At 43.1% G+C, this 20,376-nt stretch overlaps 1 protein-coding gene across 2 annotated transcripts in view; it reads left to right on the top strand.

Annotated features, from left to right (window-relative positions):
* The window catches only part of PTPRB (protein tyrosine phosphatase receptor type B), a 124,759-nt gene that overhangs the window by 70,293 nt on the left and 34,090 nt on the right, over positions 1-20,376 (top strand). For both annotated transcript variants that reach the window (XM_003906772.5, XM_021922599.2), the window contains 7 exons: positions 2,213-2,479; positions 5,793-6,056; positions 7,935-8,198; positions 9,234-9,515; positions 13,438-13,716; positions 14,272-14,421; positions 16,800-17,043. In XM_003906772.5, the coding sequence (XP_003906821.2) occupies positions 2,213-2,479; positions 5,793-6,056; positions 7,935-8,198; positions 9,234-9,515; positions 13,438-13,716; positions 14,272-14,421; positions 16,800-17,043 (1,750 nt within the window). The remainder of the gene's footprint in view (positions 1-2,212; positions 2,480-5,792; positions 6,057-7,934; positions 8,199-9,233; positions 9,516-13,437; positions 13,717-14,271; positions 14,422-16,799; positions 17,044-20,376) is intronic.

Genomic DNA, 20,376 nt, shown 5'->3' with positions numbered 1-20,376 from the left:
AAAGATCTCTAGTCATACTATAGTCCTCTTACAGATGAGGAAAGTATGGCTCAGAAAGTTTATGAAACAGTATCAAGAATACATATATAATAAGACCTAAAGCTATAATTCAAGTCTAGGTCTGTCTGGCCCCAAACCTCATGCCCTCTCCACTGTGACACAATACTTCTTAGATGCCTCCCATTCTCATGACCACTTATTTAGCTGCGGGGCCTGAGGTTTCTATACCATGCCCTACTATGCCTCTATTTCATATCTATGTTTATATCTTTATCTGCATATCTTTAACCCTATGACAAAGCCTGTGTTAGAAAGTGGGCATTTGGCTGGGCGCAGTGGTTCATGCCTGTAATCCCAGCACTTTGGGAGGCTGAGGCGGGTGGATCACGAAGTCAAGAGATTGAGACCATCCTGGCCAACATGGTGAAACCCCATCTCTACTAAAAATACCAAAAAAAAACACAAATTAGCCGGGCGTGGTGGTGCAGACCTGTAGTCCCAGCTACTCAGGAGGCTGAGGCAGGAGAATCACTTGAACCTGGGAGGTGGACGTTGTAATGAGCCAAGATCATGCCACTGCACTCCAGCCTGGTGACAGAGTGAGACTCTGTCTCAGAAAAAAGAAAGTGGGCATTCAGTAGCAAGGCAGAGCCCCTGACCTCAAGAACGTGATAATCTAGTGAAGGAGACAGAAAAGTAAAAGGCAATGACAGTAAAACATGGTAAGTGCTAAGATAAAAGTGGTTATGAGATGTTAGAGGAGCAAACAAGAAGAATCAGGGAAGGCTTTCAGGAGGAAGTAATATTTAAAGAAAGACTAGGAAGTCATCCAGGTGAAGTGTAAGTTGACTTGGTTCCATCAGAGAAAACAAAGCCCTGGAGGTAGGAGAAAGGATGGCACATTTGGGGACCTACACCTTATTTGGTATACTAGAATAAAGGCCGGGCATGGTGGCTCATGCCTGTAATCCCAGCACTTTGGGAGGCCAAGGTGAGTGGATAGCCTGAGTCCAGGTGTTCAAAACCAGCTTGGGCAATGTAGCAAAACCCCATCTCTACTAAAAGTATAAAAAACAAAAGTATACTAGAATAAAAAATGTGAGCCGTGTGGCCAGGTAAGTAGATAGACCAAATCACGAAGAGCTTTGTTTGCCTGTGAAGGTGTTTTGGAATTATGGAGAGCCACTGTAGGGCCATCAGCATGGGAGTGCTATAAAAATATGCTAGATAGAGTCTGCAGATTGAAAGAGTGGGAGGAAAGGACGCAAGTGACTGGTCAGTAAGCAGCTGCAATAATGTATGGTCTCATTTATACTTGCTAAAGGATATGATACGGTTCTGAGGTAGTGGCAGCACACAGAGAGTGGCTAGATTCAAGAGATAGAAGATTTAGGATACAGAAATAAAACTCATATTTGATTATATAGACAAGGTTGAGAGTGACAATTGAAGTTTCTGACTTGAACCAAGAGATAGAGACAAAAGACAATGAGAACATTGTGGGAGGGAGATGAGGAGTCCAATTTGGACGTGTTGAGTGTTGGGTGTCTGTGGTACATTCAGGGAGAGATGTGATTTGCAAAAGCAGGAGAAACAACTAAAAGTTTAAATTCAGGAGTTGTCACCTTATGGGTGACACTTCAAACCATGGACATAGATGAAATCTAAGAAGATTATGTAGAATGAGAAAAGAAATGAACATAGGACAGAAAATATTATTATAAAAACAGTAATACTATTTTGCCTTTCACTTCAGGAGCTATAGAACAAATACTAGTATATACTACCGCTGAAGTCAAGACTTGAAGTTTTGACCTTAGTTAATGTTAGTAATAAAAGTCTAAACAAGAAACATAATTCACTGTCAAACCCACATTCACTGAATATGAACTTGCTCAGCATCCTTCACTTTCTAGACTCATAGGTATGCACCACTCTGCATATTTATCAGGCCATTTTCACTAACTTTTCTATCTGAGATCCTATTTAAATTCAGAGAAAAAAATGGAGAATCAAAGTAGTTTTACAGACAGGTTAAGCCAGGAAATCCTTTCTCCTCTTTTCTCCATAAGGGCACACAGAAAGTATCAATGCCACACAAATAAAGCAAACGCATCATCTACCTGCAGTTGATTCAGGAGTTTTTCTCAATTGATTACTTTACCCTAAGTGATAAAATCTGTATTTTGTTGCTCCACTTGTCTCTCTGCAGTTCCAGCATCTGTCCAAGGAGTAATTGCAGACAATGCATACAGCAGTCATTCCTTAATAGTAAGTTGGCAAAAAGCTGCTGGTGTGGCAGAAAGATACGATATCCTGCTTCTGACTGAAAATGGAATCCTGCACAACACATCAGAGCCAGCCACCACTAAGCAACACAAATTTGAAGATCTAATACCAGGCAAGAAATACAAGATACAGATCCTAACTGTCAGTGGAGGCCTCTTTAGCAAGGAAGCCCAGACTGAAGGCCGAACAGGTAATTAGCACAGCATAATGTTTTGTAGCACATATTGCCAATGTCTACTATTGTGTAAGAACCACAGGGCAAGAGGGATGACGCAACATTGGGAGATGGTATCCATCTCTTGATACGCTGGGAACATTCATCCTGATTTGCCACTTCCATGTCGGTTGCCCTATCCACACAGGACTCAGCCCACCACACTCTGATTCTGATTTTTCATTAATATTGGTGCTATTAGCTTCCTATTGCTACTGTAATAAAATATCACAATCTTAGTGGCTTAAAACCACCCAGATTTATTATTTTCTAGTCCTGAAGGTTAGAATCTGAAAAATGGTTTTTGGGGACTGAAATGAAGACATCAGGGCTGTGTGTCCTGTAGGGACTTTCGGGGGAGAATCCACTCCTTGCCTTTTTCAGCTTCTGAGGCTGCCCACATTCCTTGGCTCGTGTCCCCTTCCCAACGATGACATTGCTCCAATCTCTGCATGGGACCTTACATCTCTTTCTCTGCTCCCCTGCCTCCCTCTTCCATCTTTTAAGGACTCTTGTGATTACCTTGGTCACCAACTGGACAATCCAGGATAATTCCTTCGTCTCAAGATCCTTAACTTAATCACATCTACAAAGCCCTTTTTGCCACAGAAGGTAACATATTCACAGGTTCTGGGGATTAGGACATGGACATCTTTGGGGCTATTCAGACAACCACATTGGCCTAATTGATTGATAACTTATTTAGTCAGTACATAGGTCTGAAGGCGGGGATGGTTATGTTGACAGGGACATAAAGATAAATCAGGCATGCTTCTCGTCCTTAAAGAGCTGACTGGCGAGACAGACACATGGACAAATAATGGCAATGCATTGTGATAAAGAGTACATATAAGAGAGGGATGTCTGGCATTCAGGGAAGCATGGAGGTCAGGCAGAATTGGGACATCTTCATAAAAGTGACATTTCAATACTGTCTTGAAGGATGAAGAAATTCTTATGAAGAGAAGGTAGAATACTTCGTACAGACAGCCTGTCCTGTGCAAAGGCCAGGAGGTATGAACAGGAGAAAGGAGAAGTTGTGGGTGGCTGAAATGTGTGTTGCATGATGGAAAGGTGAGGCTGAAAGCCAGATTGGAGCCAAATTAGAGGGTGCCTGGTAGCCTTCCTCAGGAGTTTTTTTATCTTAAAGCAATATAAATTTTTTAGCCAGAGAGCAATTGTTTTGTAATAACAATTTATCTTTAAAAAGATAAATCAGATAGCAATGGGGCAATGGATTGAATGGAAATGAACCAGAGGTGAGGAGATCCACCTATTAATTCATTTATTATTGAGTACCTACTATAGGTTAGGCATTGTTCTAACTGCTCGATATGCAGAAATGAATAAAAAATTCCCATGGTCATTATGCTTATAGTCTAGTGGGGAAGAAAGTCAATAAACAAAATAAATAAGTAAAAGATATAGGAGGTTGGGTGGTAATAAAGACCAAGAAGGAAATTAAATTAGGAAATTGGGATAGCAAGAGTTGGGGCTTACAATTTTATCTATCTATCTATCTATCTATCTATCTATTCATGGTTATTATTATTATTATTATTATTTTGGAGACAGTGTCTCGCTCTGGCACCCAAGCTGGAGTGCAGTGGAACAATCTCAATTCACTGCAACCTCTGCCTCCTGGGCTCAAACGATCCTCCCATCTGAGCCTCCCAAGTAGTTGGGACTTCAGGAATGTGCCACCACGCCCAGCTAATTTTTGTACTTCCTTGTAGAGACAGGGTTTCTCCATGTTGCCTAGGCTGGTCTCACACTCCTGGGCTCAAGAGATCCACCTGCCTCAGCCTCCCAAAGTGTTGGGATTATAGGCATAAGCCACATGCCTGGTCAGGGGGCTTACAATTTTTTTTTTTTTTTTGAGACAAAATCTCCCTCTGTTACCCAAGCTGGAGTGCAGTAGTGCAATCTCAGCTCACCACAACCTCCACCTCCTGGGTTCAAGCAACTCTCCTGCCTCAGCCTCCTGAGTAGAGTAGCTGGGACTAAAGGTGTGCACCACCACGCCCAGCTAATTTTTACATTTTTAGTAGAGATGGGGTTTCACCATGTTGGCCAGGCTGGTCTTGAACTCTTGACCTCAGGTGATCCACCCTCCTCAGCCTCCCAAAGTGCTGGGATTACAGGCATGAGCCATTGCACCCAGCCGGGACTTACAATTTCAGGTAGTACAGTCCCCAAAGACTTCACTGAGGCAGTGACATTTGAGTAAAACTCTGAAAGAAATGAGAAAGTCATGCAAATATTTGGGTATTTAGACGCAGAGCCAATGCCAAAGCAAAGACCCTGAGTGGGTGTGTGTCTGACCTGTTGGAGGAACAGTAAAGAGGCCCATATGGCTGGAACAGAGTGAGTGCAAATGAGTGGGGGGGGATGCAGTTGGACAGGTAATGGGGTCATGACATGACTGCAGTCGTAGGAGAAGGACCAACAGCTGAACGAATGCAGGGGCCCTCATGAAGAATAGTGGATACAGTCAAGAAGTATTTTTGCATTAGCTAAGGTGGCACTTGGGAGCTGAGTGGATTATAGAGGAAGGAACAGAAGATTCCAGAGTTTCTACCTAGGATGTCTGGTAGAAGATGATGCCATTAATTGAGGTAAGAGAAGCAGGAGGTGAGAGGGTCAGGCAAAAATCCACGGAGTTCAGCTGTGTATTGAATTTGAGATGCCTGAGTGACTTGCAGAGAGAGGGGACCATAGGCATTTGGAAATACGGATTTGAGCTCAGAAGAGAAGTGAGCTGGACATAAAAAGATCTGGACCAGAATGCTAGTTGAATCCATAAATTGAAAGAGACTGATTGCTCAGCTAGGGCTATAGAATATGAAGAAAACAAAGGATGGATCCATGGGAAATAACTTGTAAGGGCCTGGCAAAAGGAGCGGAGAAAGCAAAAAGAGCCTGAGAAAGAGCATTTGAGGTGGAGAAAAGAGAACTCAGGCGAAATCAAGGCAGATGTCCTGTTCTGTTTCTACTGGCATCTTAAGCCTGCTGAGGAATCAGACAGCATCTGTGCCAGCAGTTTGCAAGGAGGCGGTTTCTAGCAGCACTTGACCTTGCCAAGAGGTAGCACAGAAGTCCAAAAGGGTTTGCAAAATTCTAACATGAAGCTTTTTGAAAAATGCTTTTGGCTTTTCCTATTGTTTCTGTTTCTCATATCACTGAATCCAACTTCCTCTTTCTGTTTGCTTTTCCCTTTCTTTCCCACCTGCTCTCTTCTCCTCACTGCATTTCCCTCCCTCATTCTCTTGCTCCTCGACTTTTCCAGTCCCAGCAGCTGTCACCAACCTGAGGATCACAGAGAACTCCACCAGGCACCTGTCCTTCCGCTGGACCGCCTCAGAGGGGGAGCTCAGCTGGTACAACATCTTTTTGTACAACCCAGATGGGAATCTCCAGGAGAGAGCTCAAGTTGACCCACAAGTCCAGAGCTTCTCTTTCCAGAACTTGCTACAAGGCCGAATGTACAAGATGGTGATTGTAACTCACAGTGGGGAGCTGTCTAATGAGTCTTTCATATTTGGTAGAACAGGTAAGACCAAGACCCAAGCAGTAATGAATCGTGGGGAATTGTCCCGGTATTCACTGGCTTTTCCTGGGTTGGTCCTTAGTTTCCTCTTCTATTCAGGATGTAGCTTTATATGACATTTGTGACTTTCAGGCTGTTTGACCCTAAATCGCACGTTTGATTATGTGTAACTAATTTGCGGCCAGTTTTTGCACTAGCTTCTGCTCTTTTGCCTCCACTTGTTTACTTCCTAGGGCTTGGTAAAAAAATGAATGTGGTTCCTCCTCTTGACATCAAACTGTACAAGAGGGCTGTAACCCATCATAGTTTAATTCAAGCCATACCCTGCAGCTTTCTAACAAGAAATAGATGGAGAGGAGAGCAGGAGCAGAGAAGGGCAACCACAAATATAGCAAACAGGCAGTGACTGCTGTGAATTAGAAACATAGCACTAGATGAAGTGAAAACACAGAGTTCCAGGAAAGTGAGAGACATCTCTCTGGGCTGCAAATAAAAAACAGAATCTACCCTTTTCCCATAATTTGAGTCCTTTATCTCCTATTCAAAAAAAAATTTTTTTTTTGAGACAAGTTCTCGCTGTGTTGCCCAGGCTGGAGTGCAGTGATGCCATCATGGCTCCCTGTAGCCTCGACCTCCTGGGTTCAAGTGATCCTCTTGCTTCAGCCTCCCAAGCAGCTGGGACCACAGACACATGACACCATGCATGGCAAACTTTTAATTTTTATTTTTTATAGAGATGGGGGCTTCCCTATATTGCCCAGGCTGGTCTTGAACTCCTTGGCTAAAGCAGTCCTCTGCCTCGACCTCCCAAAGTGCTGGAATTAGAGGCATGAGCCACCATGCCCAGCCTACCTATTCAATTCTTTTTTCTCATTTGACAATAGTTTTAGGTGCTCTTCTGTGCCAGGTACATGGCCCACTGCTGTAATATGACAGTCAAGGGCGCTGCCCTCAGAGAACTCTGGAATAGCGGGGAGGGAGGAGGACGGGGACAGATCATTAAAGGGAGATGATTTGGGAATGCCTTAAATTCTATGAAAAAAATGATGTGTCATGATAGTGACTTGGCAGGACAAGCAACTACTTTAGATAGGAGAAGTCATTTCAGCAGAGAACTAAAGGTGAAGGGAGCCATGTGGGAACATATTCCAAGGGCAGCCAACAGAAGTTCTGTTTGTCTTTTGAAAGGAGTGAAAAAGAGCTGCGATAAGCCTCAACCACAGATAGAATTGCCTACCCGTCATCATTTCCAAGGCAGCCCTTTGCACATCTTTCCTCACCTGCTCATTAATGCTTAGAAGTCCTCCAATGTGGCAACAGTCTTCATTCTCCAAAAAATAGCAAAGCTATTGGGATGGATGGCAGCATGACTAATCTATACAATGATAGGAGTGACTGTAAACACTTCTCTCCCTAAATGAAGTTATACCAATACAGATTTTATAAGAAAGGGCACAAGAGAACTGAGAACCTAAAGGAGGGTAGAGAGGATGTAAAGAGACCCAGAGAGGGTTGCTATGGGATGGTGGCTGCAATGACATAGGCCACACTGGGGAGGAGCTGGAACCTTGTATACACATTTTCTGGGCCTTTTTAAATAAGCTAAATGACAACGATTTATTCATCATTTATGAAGATTTCATTTTACATGCTTATCAGGGTGCATGTGGCAAGCATCTGGAAGACACCACCTGTTTTGTTTTAATTTACACCGTATCTCTAGTCTATACGCCCTTAAAGTTAAATGGCCTGAAATGTAGGCAAGATCTGACTATAATATGTACAACTCACCCACATGCCCAATGTAGCATATACTCTCACCTGTGGGCCAAAATGCCTTTGTTTCTGTTTTGTTCTCATTAAGAATTTTTCTTGTTTAAGTCCCAGCCTCTGTGAGTCATCTCAGGGGGTCCAATCGGAACATGACAGACAGCCTTTGGTTCAGCTGGAGTCCAGCCTCTGGGGACTTTGACTTTTATGAACTGATTCTCTATAATCCCAATGGCACAAAGAAGGAAAACTGGAAAGACAAGGACCTGACGGAGTGGCGGTTTCACGGCCTTGTTCCTGGAAGGAAGTACACGCTGTGGGTGGTAACTCACAGTGGAGATCTCAGCAATAAAGTCACAGCGGAGAGCAGAACAGGTGAGAAGCCCAGGTGCCAGTGGCCAAGGGGTGGTGGGAAGTAGCTTCCAGAGACACATTTTGATTCTGATTTTAATGACAAGAGATAAAGCCAATAATGGTATACCCTGTGCTAGCCCCTGAACTTGGGAAGGGACTGTGGTACAACAGATAAAGGACAAGGCTATGGTCCAAAAGAACTAAGTCCTTAGCTTAGCTCTATGAATCTGGTCAAGTCATTGAGCATCTCTAGGCCTCAGTTTCCTTATCTGCAAAGTGGGGATAATCATATACCTCATCACTGTGTGGCTATCACCAGTGCACCCTGTTTTTATGTCATGGGCACACATAGATGTCTGTGTGTCACCCTGGGGTTAATCAACAAGGCTATCTGCAATTGGACATAATTGTCTGTGGGTGTCAGCTCTGCACCCCAAAATCTGATGGAATTAATACCTTCACACACTTGTAACCCATTTGGAGCACACTCATGCTCCACAGCACCATGGTAAGGAAGATCTGGTTAAGAAAACATATATGAGGCTGGGCACCGTGGCTCACGCCTGTAATCCCAGTATTTTGGGAGGCCGAGGTGGGTGGATCACTTGAGGTCAGGAGTTCGAGAACAGCCTGGTCAACTAGAGGAAACCCTGTCTCTACTAAAAATACAAAAATTAGCCAGGCGTAGTGGTGGGCACCTGTAATCCCAGCTACTCGGGAGGCTGAAGTGCCTGTAATCCCAGCTACCTGGGAGATGGAGGTTGCAGTGAGCCAAGATCATGCCACTGCACTTCAGCCTGGGCAGCAAGAGCAAAACTCTGTCTCAAAAAAAAAAAAAAAAAAAAAGAAAAAGAAAAAGAAAAGGTACATAAAATGCTTGAGGACAGTGCCTTACACATAATAAACACTATTAATGAAAGCTCCTGCTACTATATTATCATATTATCTCTTCCTACAAGTACATTAAAAGTGTGTCTGATGTTACTCAGCTATCTTTTTTGTATGTGTTATGGCATAGATGTGATTATGTGATTTTTCACTTTCTCCTATATTCAGCTCCAAGTCCTCCCAGTCTTATGTCATTTGCTGACATTGCAAACACATCCTTGGCCATCACGTGGAAGGGGCCCCCAGACTGGACAGACTACAATGACTTTGAGCTGCAGTGGTTGCCCAGAGATGCACTTACTGTCTTCAACCCCTACAACAACAGAAAATCAGAAGGACGCATTGTGTATGGTCTTCGTCCAGGCAGATCCTATCAATTCAGTGTCAAGACTGTCAGTGGTGATTCCTGGAAAACTTACAGCAAACCAATTTTTGGAACTGTGAGGACAAGTATGACATGTTTTGCTATTCTTGTTTCTCAAATGGAGTGAGGGGAAGTATATGTTCAACATCCTACTCAAATAGGGCTTAGATTAAATCCATATTTTTACATGGGATTGGTCTGGATTTGAATTCAGGCAGAAGTCTATGTAGATTTGTTCATTCATTCAACATTAACAACAAGGGACAATAAAGAAATAATCTCTCTCTGCCCTCATGGGGCTTACAATTAGGTAGGACGTACTATTTGTAAATAGACATTATATTTTGGGTATGATGAGGGAAGTAAATGGTACTATAGAGGCACTGGTTGGGTAATCTGACCCAATACAAGAGAACTTCTTGGAAAAGGAAACATCCAAATAGAAACCTAAAGAAAGAAATTTACCAGGTAGAGGTAGGGGAAGAAGTGGAGAATATTCCAGGTCGAGAGAATAAAATATTCCAAGATCAGAGAGGAGGGAGAGTACAAGATCTACTAACAGGGGAACAGAAAGAAGTTTATTTGGCCATAGCATAAAAGGTAAGGATTAAGGGAATCACATAATAAAATGTTTTGTATTCCATGGTAACTTTGAACTTTATTTTGGATCAACTGGAGCCACTCAATTTCAGCAGAGATATCATAATCATTATTTACACTTTAGAAAGTTACTCTGGGTACAGTGTAGAGAATAGACCGAAAGAGGCAAAACTAGAAGCAGAGGGATCATAGGACATACTGCTGTATGTCCCTGAGATAAAAATACTTTGATGATGAAGCACATACCAGTTTCTTCCCAAAGGCATTTTGGGATAGATACTATCACCCTTAAAGAAAGACAGGTTTTCAGCGTAGGGACTTTAATCCAAATATTTGTGTTTCAATAATACCCAGTAGAAGTAGCTTCTGGGATCAGATCAGATAGTTATTGGTTGCTGATAAAATGCATAGTTGAAAGTTAGACATTTAAGCATTTTAATAAAGCCAGACATTTTTAATAAGCATTAATACTATAACAAGTATAACTTTTATGCCACATTGTCTCCAAAGAGCAGTTATTTGTGTGTCAAAAGAAATATGTGAAAAAGAACTAAGAGTTTTAGTTTATGGCAAGCTCAGGCTGAGTTTTCAGTGGCTGACTGTGGGCTGTGTTCATGAAATCTGTTAAGCAGAGCACCCTGCACTGGTTACCAAACCCAGGGCAGGACTCTGAACACTTCTGCCCACTGCATCTGGTATTAGAGTCACCAGAGAAACATAACGCGAGCACTGGATGGAACAAAGCTTTGCTTACATAGGGAGGAGACAGAGTAAGATCAACCTCAACAGTATGCCTCAGTCCCCCATGGCCAGCTGCAGTGGTTGCCCAGAGATGCACTTGCTGTCTTCAACCCTGACAACAACAGAAAACAGAAGGGCACATTGTGTATGGTCTCTTCCAGCAGCCAGTGCAGGGCAGTTGGCTAAGTGCACCACTCTCTCTCAGGCCACAGTAGAAGGACCCTGTCCTGTCTCCTCAGAGGACAACTGTAGCATTGGTGTTCACCATCTGCCATGTGACACACATGCGTAAGCAGAACAAAAGAGCATACATTGAGCTTGCAACAGGGAACGATACTCCCACACAAGGCAATGAGCCCAGCACAGGCTGTGTAGGCTCTCGATCTCTTGGTAAGAAAGTATCTTAAGCTCAAGGGCCATTTCTTACACAGCCAAACGGGGGTCGATAGACTATGCACATGAGACTGCCTTTCCCAATAGCCTTGCAGGTACTCAGTTTAAGAGCTCATATGACTCGGTTAGCGGCTGGGCTTATAGATCACAACTGGACTGTTGTATTCAGTCCTGGATGCTAGAATTTAAGTGAGGCATTTACCAAACGGAGGAGTGCCCAGGAGGACAAAAACTGCCATGGAGAGGGACTCAGTGCTGTGTTTTATGAGGAATGATGACTCGTGGAACTTGTTTTTTGTTTGTTTGTTTGTTTTTTCAAGGCTTGTATTTATTAGGATCAGGTGAGGCTATGGGTAACAGAAAATCCAAAATAGCAGAAGTTTAAATAGAATAGAAGTTTATAATTTTCATGTAAAATCATTCCAGTACTCAATTTCTCACAAATAAGCTTCAACCATAATGAATGATTTGCAGTTCTCAATTTTCTACCATCCTACTCCTGGCACCTCCTCCTTTGGTACCTGGGTTTGTGGTTTTTCTCTACGCAGAATGCCTTTTTCTCGATATCTTGGCAGAGTGTCACCTCTGCCTTACGGCTTTTACTAACTCCTGCTGATAACTAATAGCCAGCAGCTGAAAGTTGTGTGTCACCCCCACATAGCACCTTGTCTCGCCATTTCTCCTGGTATGTTTTCCTTTCTGCCTTCTATTATGGCTATTTGGACTCATTTCCATTCCTGCAGGTTAGGGCTAACATCTTACTTACCTCTGTACTGTTCATAATCCCCAGAAGAGCACCTGGCCCATAGTAGGTACTTGTTTCTCTCAACACATGAAGTAAGTGTTCATTCCACTCTCTTTTTGTTTGCATGGCTTCAGAGGAGGACATAATTCTTAACTTTGCTCCTCTATAGGTAAGTTGTTTTGCCCCCTCTGGCTTCTTTCAGGAATTTTTCTTTATCTTTGATTTTCTGTAGTGTGAAAACGATATGCCTAGGCATAGTTTTTTTGGCATATATCCTCCTTGGTGTTTTCTGAGCTTCCTGGATCTGTGGTTGGTGTCTAACATTTATTTGTGGGAAATTCTTAGTCATTCTTGTTTCAAATATTTCTTCAGTTCCTTTCTTTCTCCTTCTGGTATTCTCCTTTTGTGTAGGATACACTTTCTGTGGTTGTTCCATGGTCCTTGGATATTCTGTTCTGCTTTTCAGTCTTTGTTTTCTTTGCTTTTCCATTTGGGAGGTCTCTACTGATAGATCCTCAAGGCTCAGAGACTGTCCTCAGCCATGTGTAGCTACTAAGAAGTCCATCAAGGTATTCTTCATTTCTGTCACAGTGATTTGATCTCTAGCATTTATTTTTGGTTCTTTCTTAGGACTTTCACCTCTCCATTTACATCACCCACCTGTTCTTGAATGTTGTCTACTTTGTCCATTAGAGCCCTTAACATGTTAATGACTGTTGTTTTAAATTCCTGGTCTGATGGTTCCAACATTCCTGCCATATCTGACTTGTGGTTCTGGATCCTTGTTCAGTTTCCTCAAGCTATATTTTTTTCCTTTAGTAGGCCTTGTGATTTTTTCTTGATAGCTCGATACAACATACTACGTAAAAGAAACTGCTGTAAATTGGTGTTTGGTGGGGCAGTGATGAAGCATGGGGGAGGAGAAGTGCTTTAGAGTCCTACGATTAGGTCTAGTCTTCTAGCGAGCCTATGCCTCCAAGCTGTGAACTTTGCAGGTACTTCTCAGCACCCCCTACCCCCACCTGAGGTGGGACAGGATGGTTGAAGTGGCTGGGGTTGGGTTATTCCCCTGGTCCAGGTCAGTTGGGCTCTGATAAAACCCCAGCAGGTTAGGCTTTGGGTAGATTCCACTGAGGGCAGAGTGCTCTAGTGTATTTCAAAACAGTTATTTTGTTCCCCCCCTTTCAGAAACATGGGGGGATTTTTCTTCGATATTCACTGTGAGAACCTGGTTGAGCTCCTGGAGCTAAAACTCACAAAAGTGTGGAGGGCCCCATAACTAGATCCCCCGGAGTCTTTAACTATTACTCAGACTTGTCCACGCTTGTCCTTCAGCATTTCCTACCCCAGTCCTGGTTCCCTGGGAGATTTGTGCTCATGTGTCTGCTAGGGTGAGCCACGACACTCTGTATTTGCCTGTCTGTCCCTCCTATACCTAGATCTCAGAGCTAGTTGGACCCAAAGGAGCTGGAAAATAAAAAAAATTCTCCTTGAGTTCTGAAAAGTGTTGGCTCCTCTGTTCCCTTTAGAGCCTGACAAGATACAAAACCTGCATTGCCGGCCTCAGAACTCCACAGCCATTGCCTGTTCTTGGATCCCTCCTGATTCTGACTTTGATGGTTACAGTATTGAATGCCGGAAAATGGACACCCAAGAAGTTGAGTTTTCCAGAAAGCTGGAGAAAGAAAAATCTCTGCTCAACATCATGATGCTAGTGCCCCATAAGAGGTACCTGGTGTCCATCAAAGTGCAGTCGGCCGGCATGACCAGCGAGGTGGTTGAAGACAGCACTATCACAATGATAGACCGTAAGTGTCCCTGAAGGTACGCACGGAGCCTCCTGTCACCGGAGTGAAGGGGCTGTGCACCCTTCTCTATCATATCCATCACTGCCATTCACTTGCATACATTTCACTTTTGCATAAGCCTATGTGATTGCCACCTGGAGAGGAGGACTTAAAAGGCTCCAAGAAATGGCAACATTTCTCTGGGTAAAGTACCCTGACAGCAAACAAGTTAGATGATCTTAAAGTACCTGAATGAGTTAGTATTTAAATATATCACTTTGCCTCATATAGTTAGAGCTATAATAGAGCTCTTAAGCAATTTGAAGCTACAACTTCAGGAAATTCTGCTGAAGAGCTACCTCTTTCATTATGTTTAATGTGCCACTGGCAAATCACTTCCTCTGCCTGTTTTCCTTCAGGAGAGGGGGAGAGTTTCTTGATTACAGCATTAAACACAGGCGCACGCTCACACACACAGTCTGATGCAAGAGAGCAGAATCCTTCATTTTACTGCTGTTTATGCTGTGAAAGCAGAGTTGTGACCCCTCTTGGTTCCTCCCCCACCTCTTTTTCCAGGCCCCCCTCCTCCACCCCCACACATTCGTGTGAATGAAAAGGATGTGCTAATTAGCAAATCTTCCATCAACTTTACTGTCAACTGCAGCTGGTTCAGCGACACCAATGGAGCTGTGAAATACTTCACAGTGGTGGTGAGAGAGGCTGATGGTAAGTTATCATGAGTTAACTCCACTCTGAGACACCAAATTGCTTTCTCAGAGGTCATGTGGGAGATCTTTCTGTGAAAAAGTTCAAGAAACTTAAGTAGAAAATGTAATTTTTGTATCATTCACCCCATCTCTGCTGGATACAGAGAGATGTAAGGAAAAGCTGCTCAAAGCCTCTTTGGGCAGTAAAGCCTGTTATCCTCTAGGTTTAATTATTAAATAGAAGAGTAATGATAATAGCAACCGCAGCGATAATAACAATAACCATCATTTATTGAGCCTTTACCACGTGCCGTGCACTGTTGGAAGTGCATTGCATGTAATGCCTTATTCAGTCCTCTTCTTTCCACCCAACCTGTTGGCAATCTCAAGGCTTCAAACTAACTTTGAAGGAACTCTTAATTTATGTATTTCATTTCTTATTTATTTATTTATTTATTTTTGAGATGGAGTTTCGCTCTTGTCGCCTAGGCTGGAGTGCAATAGCGCAGTCTTGGCTCACTGCAACCTCCGCCTCCTGCCTCAGCCTCCTAAGTAGTTGGGATTAGTCCTCTTCATTACTGGGTCAATCTTGTTCACTACTCTTTTGTTCTACCATTAAACATTAATATGCCTCAACTGTCTTCACCCCTTCCTATCTCCAATGCCTCAACTGATCATACTTGCAAACTACCCACCAAGTCACAAAAAGAACCAAAAGCCTAAAAGAAGAAAAAAAGTTCATGAGAAACATTCTTCTCTTCTCCACTGAATTTTGAATAGTATGTTTCATTCTCTAGTTTCCTAAATTATTCAATATCTACCTAATTCCTAAAGATAAGAACAAAGTCTGGGGAATGGTTATCACAACATCACATGCAACCACTGAGTGAGAGCTTTCAAGCTTATCGTATCAGCATTTGTCAAACCACCTGTAAGAGTGTTGTATTTGGGGCACACCTGTCCATGTATATATTTGCTGTTGAGGTCTTGTGTGTTATTTCTCCAAAAGAGAGGCTTTTGCCTAGAATGACATTAATATAGGTTTACCTTTCTTATCTATTTTTATACTGTTTAAGGTGCTACATGAGTTTCTTAAGCATCCCTGATAATTTTGACCCATTTGTGGGTAAGGGGGAAACTTGAAACCTGACAAACCGTGAGGCAGTTTCTAGGCCAGTGGGTATTTTAGGCTCACAGTATCTAACAGTCTATGTGCTTTTACAGTTTATTTAATTGAACTAAATCTGGTTATGCACAATTAACTAAATAATTTCAAGGGTCATTGGTATGTCCCAGATTTCCTCACACCACATAATTGAAGATAAATTGGTGAACTGTGGAAAGACTTTAGACTTGATTAGACTGCAATGAAGACAGCGTTTTGCTGCATGACTATAAGACAGTAACCGAAAAAGTGACACCCCAGAAAGTAGCCTTGTGTTCCCCAGCCAGACAGGCTTCCATTATTGATGTCCATGGAGATGGGCTGTGATTTCCAGGTTAGCTAAGATAACAATCCATCTCATATAAATGCCATTTATAGTGTACATACTCATGCTAAAGACAACGTTTCTTTTTAACTACTGCCAACAAAATATTTCTAAGACCCACTTATGAGCAAATTTTATTAAACAAGAATCCAGGATGCTATGATAAACCCTCACTGCACCACACCTTGAAGCTCACTGTAAACAGTATCTGATCTCTATAGTATTTATCTTTCTACTTACGCTTTTCTCCAGTCAGCATCAAAACTGGTTCGCAGTGCCAAAACACACAGAAGGCTGGGTGACCAGGGGAAGAGTTCTGGGAAGTGCTCTGAGTAAGGGGCCAAATTTGGACCAGGATTAAACCGTACTCAAGATTTAACAGAGAGCCACACGCAGAGCAATAATCAAACTGGGCATGGCACGTGGAACGCACCTTGTGGGATGACTCTGGCCTAGGACATGATTTCTCTTATCTTTTTCCTATTTCCCAGGTCATAGGGGTTTCCTTATTAGCTCAACTACAATGGTTATTGGCAAGATAAAGAGTTTATTGAGTGGGTTCACTCACAATGGGAGTTGTGTAACACTGTGGAGTTGTGAGAGGTGCTATCATTTAATGCAATGAGCTACCCTCATTTTATTTCCTAGGAAAATGATGCTATATGCGTGTGTTTGTGTGTGTGTATTTTATATACACCCTACTTATTTTTATGTATTTTAGAAAAAGTGAATTAAAATTAACTTTATTAGGAGAATTTCATATCGTTCTTTGAGATTGCACAATCTGTACTTTGGAAATGGCCAGAGATAGTGGATGAGGAGGCAGCCTTAGAAACCTAATTTAAAATCACTGAAATCACTTAAGTCACAAGAAAGGCAGTCCTTAACTGTGGGTTTTCTCCTCCAGGCAGTGATGAGCTGAAGCCAGAACAGCAGCACCCTCTCCCTTCCTACCTGGAGTACAGGCACAACGCCTCCATTCGGGTGTATCAGACTAATTATTTTGCCAGCAAATGTGCCGAAAATCCTAACAGCAACTCCAAGAGTTTTAACATTAAGCTTGGAGCAGAGATGGAGAGCCTAGGTGGAAAATGCGATCCCACTCAGCAAAAATTCTGTGATGGACCACTGAAGCCACACACTGCTTACAGGTTAGATGTATTACCACTGTTTTGCTAGATGGGACATGCTACATTACAAGGCACTCAGCTGTCTGAGCATCTGATGCATGTGAGCTTCCATAGATTAATAACCTACGTTAGAAAAGTAAACTCTGCATTTTACTGGGTAATTTATGAAAGTTGGATTCCTGCCTCCACTTGCAGGTAATGTGTCAAAAGGGACTTCAGCACTATGCAAAAGCTCCAATTCATTAAGGGAAGAACTGAAGGTTCTTAATAGATTGTTCTCTCTTCTACAACTTCTTTTTTTTTTTTTTTTTTTGAGACAGTCTTACTCTTGCCCACACTGGAGTGCAGTGGTGCCATCTCGGCTCACTGCAACCTCCGCCTCCCTGGTTCAAGCAATTCTCTTGCCTCAGCCTCCCGAGTAGCTGGGATTACAAGTGCACGCTGCCACACCTGGCTAATTTTTGTATTTTTAGTACAGAGGAGGTTTCACCATGTTGGCCAGGCTGGTCTCCAACTCCTGGCCTCAAGTGATCTGCCTGCCTCAGCCTCCCAAAGTGCTGGGATTACAGGTGTGAGCCACCATGCCCAGCCCTTCTACAACTTTTTAAATATGAGTCCAATACTTTACGTTGCTCATTATTGTAAAAATGTCCAAATAAAATGACTGCGTTTAGGGAGATCCAAACAATATGAAGCTATATCTTCTACTTATAATGTGAACTGAAATTATACTCACTTATTTACCTTCTAAGGCATCTAAAGATGGAAGTGCTCTTTGGTCCAGACAGAACTCTGGAAGGCAAAGGCCCCTGAATGAATGGGAACACCTTTTTTTCCCCATGGAGATGACAAATGAAAAGGAGCAGCTGTTTGGCTTTGGCTCCAGGAAACATCATTGCAGTACTAGGCCATTCTGCCCTAGGAATTGGCAGTGCTCTTGTTCTGCACTGTGTTTTCAGAAGGCAGGTACAAGCAGAAGTATACAGCATCCCAATCAGCATCCTCAAGAGAAAGGGAACCTAGGCTACTGTCTTGGATATAGAGCTACTGACACCCAAGATTATTACTTCTACAGAAGTTGTACCTTCTCTGTTGGGTGTTGGAAGAGCTGATACCCAATCAATATGGCAGTAAATTAGGTTTTCCATGGGCCAGCATCCATTCTACTTTGTTGATACTGAGGGCTTATTGATTCTCACATATTTGAAGTATCACTCCTAGGTCTCAGCCGAAAAAAACTCTCCTGCCAGTTCCAAAAGGAGACTATGACATAGCATTACACCTGAAAGAGTTCTTAGCTCCTCCCTCACATCAAACAAGTCAAGACAGATGTTTTTCCTAAAACAAAACACTTACTTTTGGCAAGAACTCTGTATAGCTACCTTTACCCAGGGCTCACCAGACACTTACTGTTACCTCCCAGGCAAGGTCGGCACCTCCAGATTAAACACACACAAACTTTTTAGTGATACTTACTTCAAAAAGAGACCATATGAGCCTCCCTTAAGGAAACAAGATTTCAGAAGAACAAGAGAGAAACAAGAAAGATTAGAAAACCAGGATTTATCAGTTCCTGTAAGAATCAAGAGATGCGGCCAGGAGTGGTGGCTCACGCCTGTAATCCCAGCACTATGGGAGACTGAGGTGGGCAAATCACTTGCGGTCAGGAGTTCGAGACTAGCCTGGCCAACATGGTGAAACTCCATCTCTACTAAAAACATAAAAGTTAGCCAGGCATGGTGGTGCACGCCTGTAATCCCAGCTACTCGGGAAGCCGAGGCAGGAGAATCGCTTGAACCTTGGAGGTGGAGGTTGCAATGAGCTGAGATCATGCCACTGTACTCCAGTCTGGGCGACAGACCGCAAGACTCCATCTCAAAAACAAAAAAAGAGGCCGGGCGCGGTGGCTCACGCCTGTAATCCCAGCACTTTGGGAGGCCGAGACGGGCGGATCACGAGGTCAGGAGATCGAGACCATCCTGGCTAACACGGTGAAACCCTGTCTCTACTAAAAATACATTTTAAAAAAATTAGCCGGGCGCGGTGGCAGGCGCCTGTAGTCCCAGCTACATGGGAGGCTGAGGCAGGAGAATGGTGTGAACCCAGGAAGCGGAGCTTGCAGTGAGTGGAGATCGTGCCACTGCACTCCAGCCTGGGTGACAGAGCAAGACTCCGTCTCAAAAAAAAAAAAGAAAAAAAAAGAATCGAGATTCCTCAGCTCCTTGGTTACTTGGGCTCAAGGAAACTTGAGCAAAAGTCACCTAAGGGCTATTTTCTTTTTGAGTTGGAACATTGAGGCTGATTTAGTTTGTTTACTTATGGAAAGGGAAGGGGTGAAGATAACTCATTACTATATTTCAAAGAGAGAGTAAGAAGCTATAAAAAATTTGTGTCTGGACCAGAGCCCACCAGTCTCCCAGCACCCATAGTAGCTGTGGAGGTCTTTGGAAGAGCACCTGCATTTGAGTTCCAACTCTGCCACTTTTTAACTATGTATTTTAACTTGTAAGCAGCATTTCAGTTCTCTAATCTTCATCTTCCTCACCTGCAAAGCTCCATAAGGGTGTCCTAAGTAGTGGTTTTGAGTATGTGACAGATCAAACCTAGTCATGTCACTTCTAAATTAAGGTTTTCCTGTAGTTCCCATTCACTTACAAGAGCAAGAGCAGATTCCAGCACAGGGCACACTAAGCCCTGCTTTCTCCTGCCTCACCAGCCTTGTCTCCAACCATATATGCTCTAAGTACCCACTGCTTTCCTGCTACTCGTCACTCCTCGGAGTTCCTGAGTGTGACATGGTTCTTTTATACCCCTGAGCCTTTGCATAATCTTTTCTCTCTCAGATGCTTTCCGTTCTTATCTGGCTGGCGAATTCTCCATACACTTCAAAAGCCAGCTCAACCCTCAGCCACCCACTCTATCCTGTCAACCCACAGCTGGGCGGTTGGGTGCTCCATCAGCTCCATGTCCACGTCCACAGCACCGTCTCCCTACATGCCTCTAATCCTACATTTACCAGTGGCTTTTAACCCTTTATCGAATTACCTGCCCTCTTCAACTAGACTGCAAGAACTCACAATCCAACAGGGGAGACAGATGTGTCATTGGTTACAAAACAATATGGCAGGTTCCTGGCACAAAAGATGTGCTCATGAAATGTTTATGAACAAATACGGGAATGAGCCAAGATGCTCTATGGAAGTAACACATTCGTGTTATGGTTTCATCATCTCTGTGTACATGTTTGTTTTTCAGAACACAGCTTTCCTATATTTCTCCAATATATATGTTTACTTCAGTCCTGTTAAAAGCATGCCAGACAGATAATGCTTGATGAGAGGAGGTGTCATCTCC

The sequence above is a fragment of the Papio anubis genome, chromosome 9 (genome assembly GCF_008728515.1).
Source record: "Papio anubis isolate 15944 chromosome 9, Panubis1.0, whole genome shotgun sequence".
Taxonomy (NCBI): domain Eukaryota; kingdom Metazoa; phylum Chordata; class Mammalia; order Primates; family Cercopithecidae; genus Papio; species Papio anubis.
This window is presented reverse-complemented; position numbering and strand designations above follow the sequence as displayed.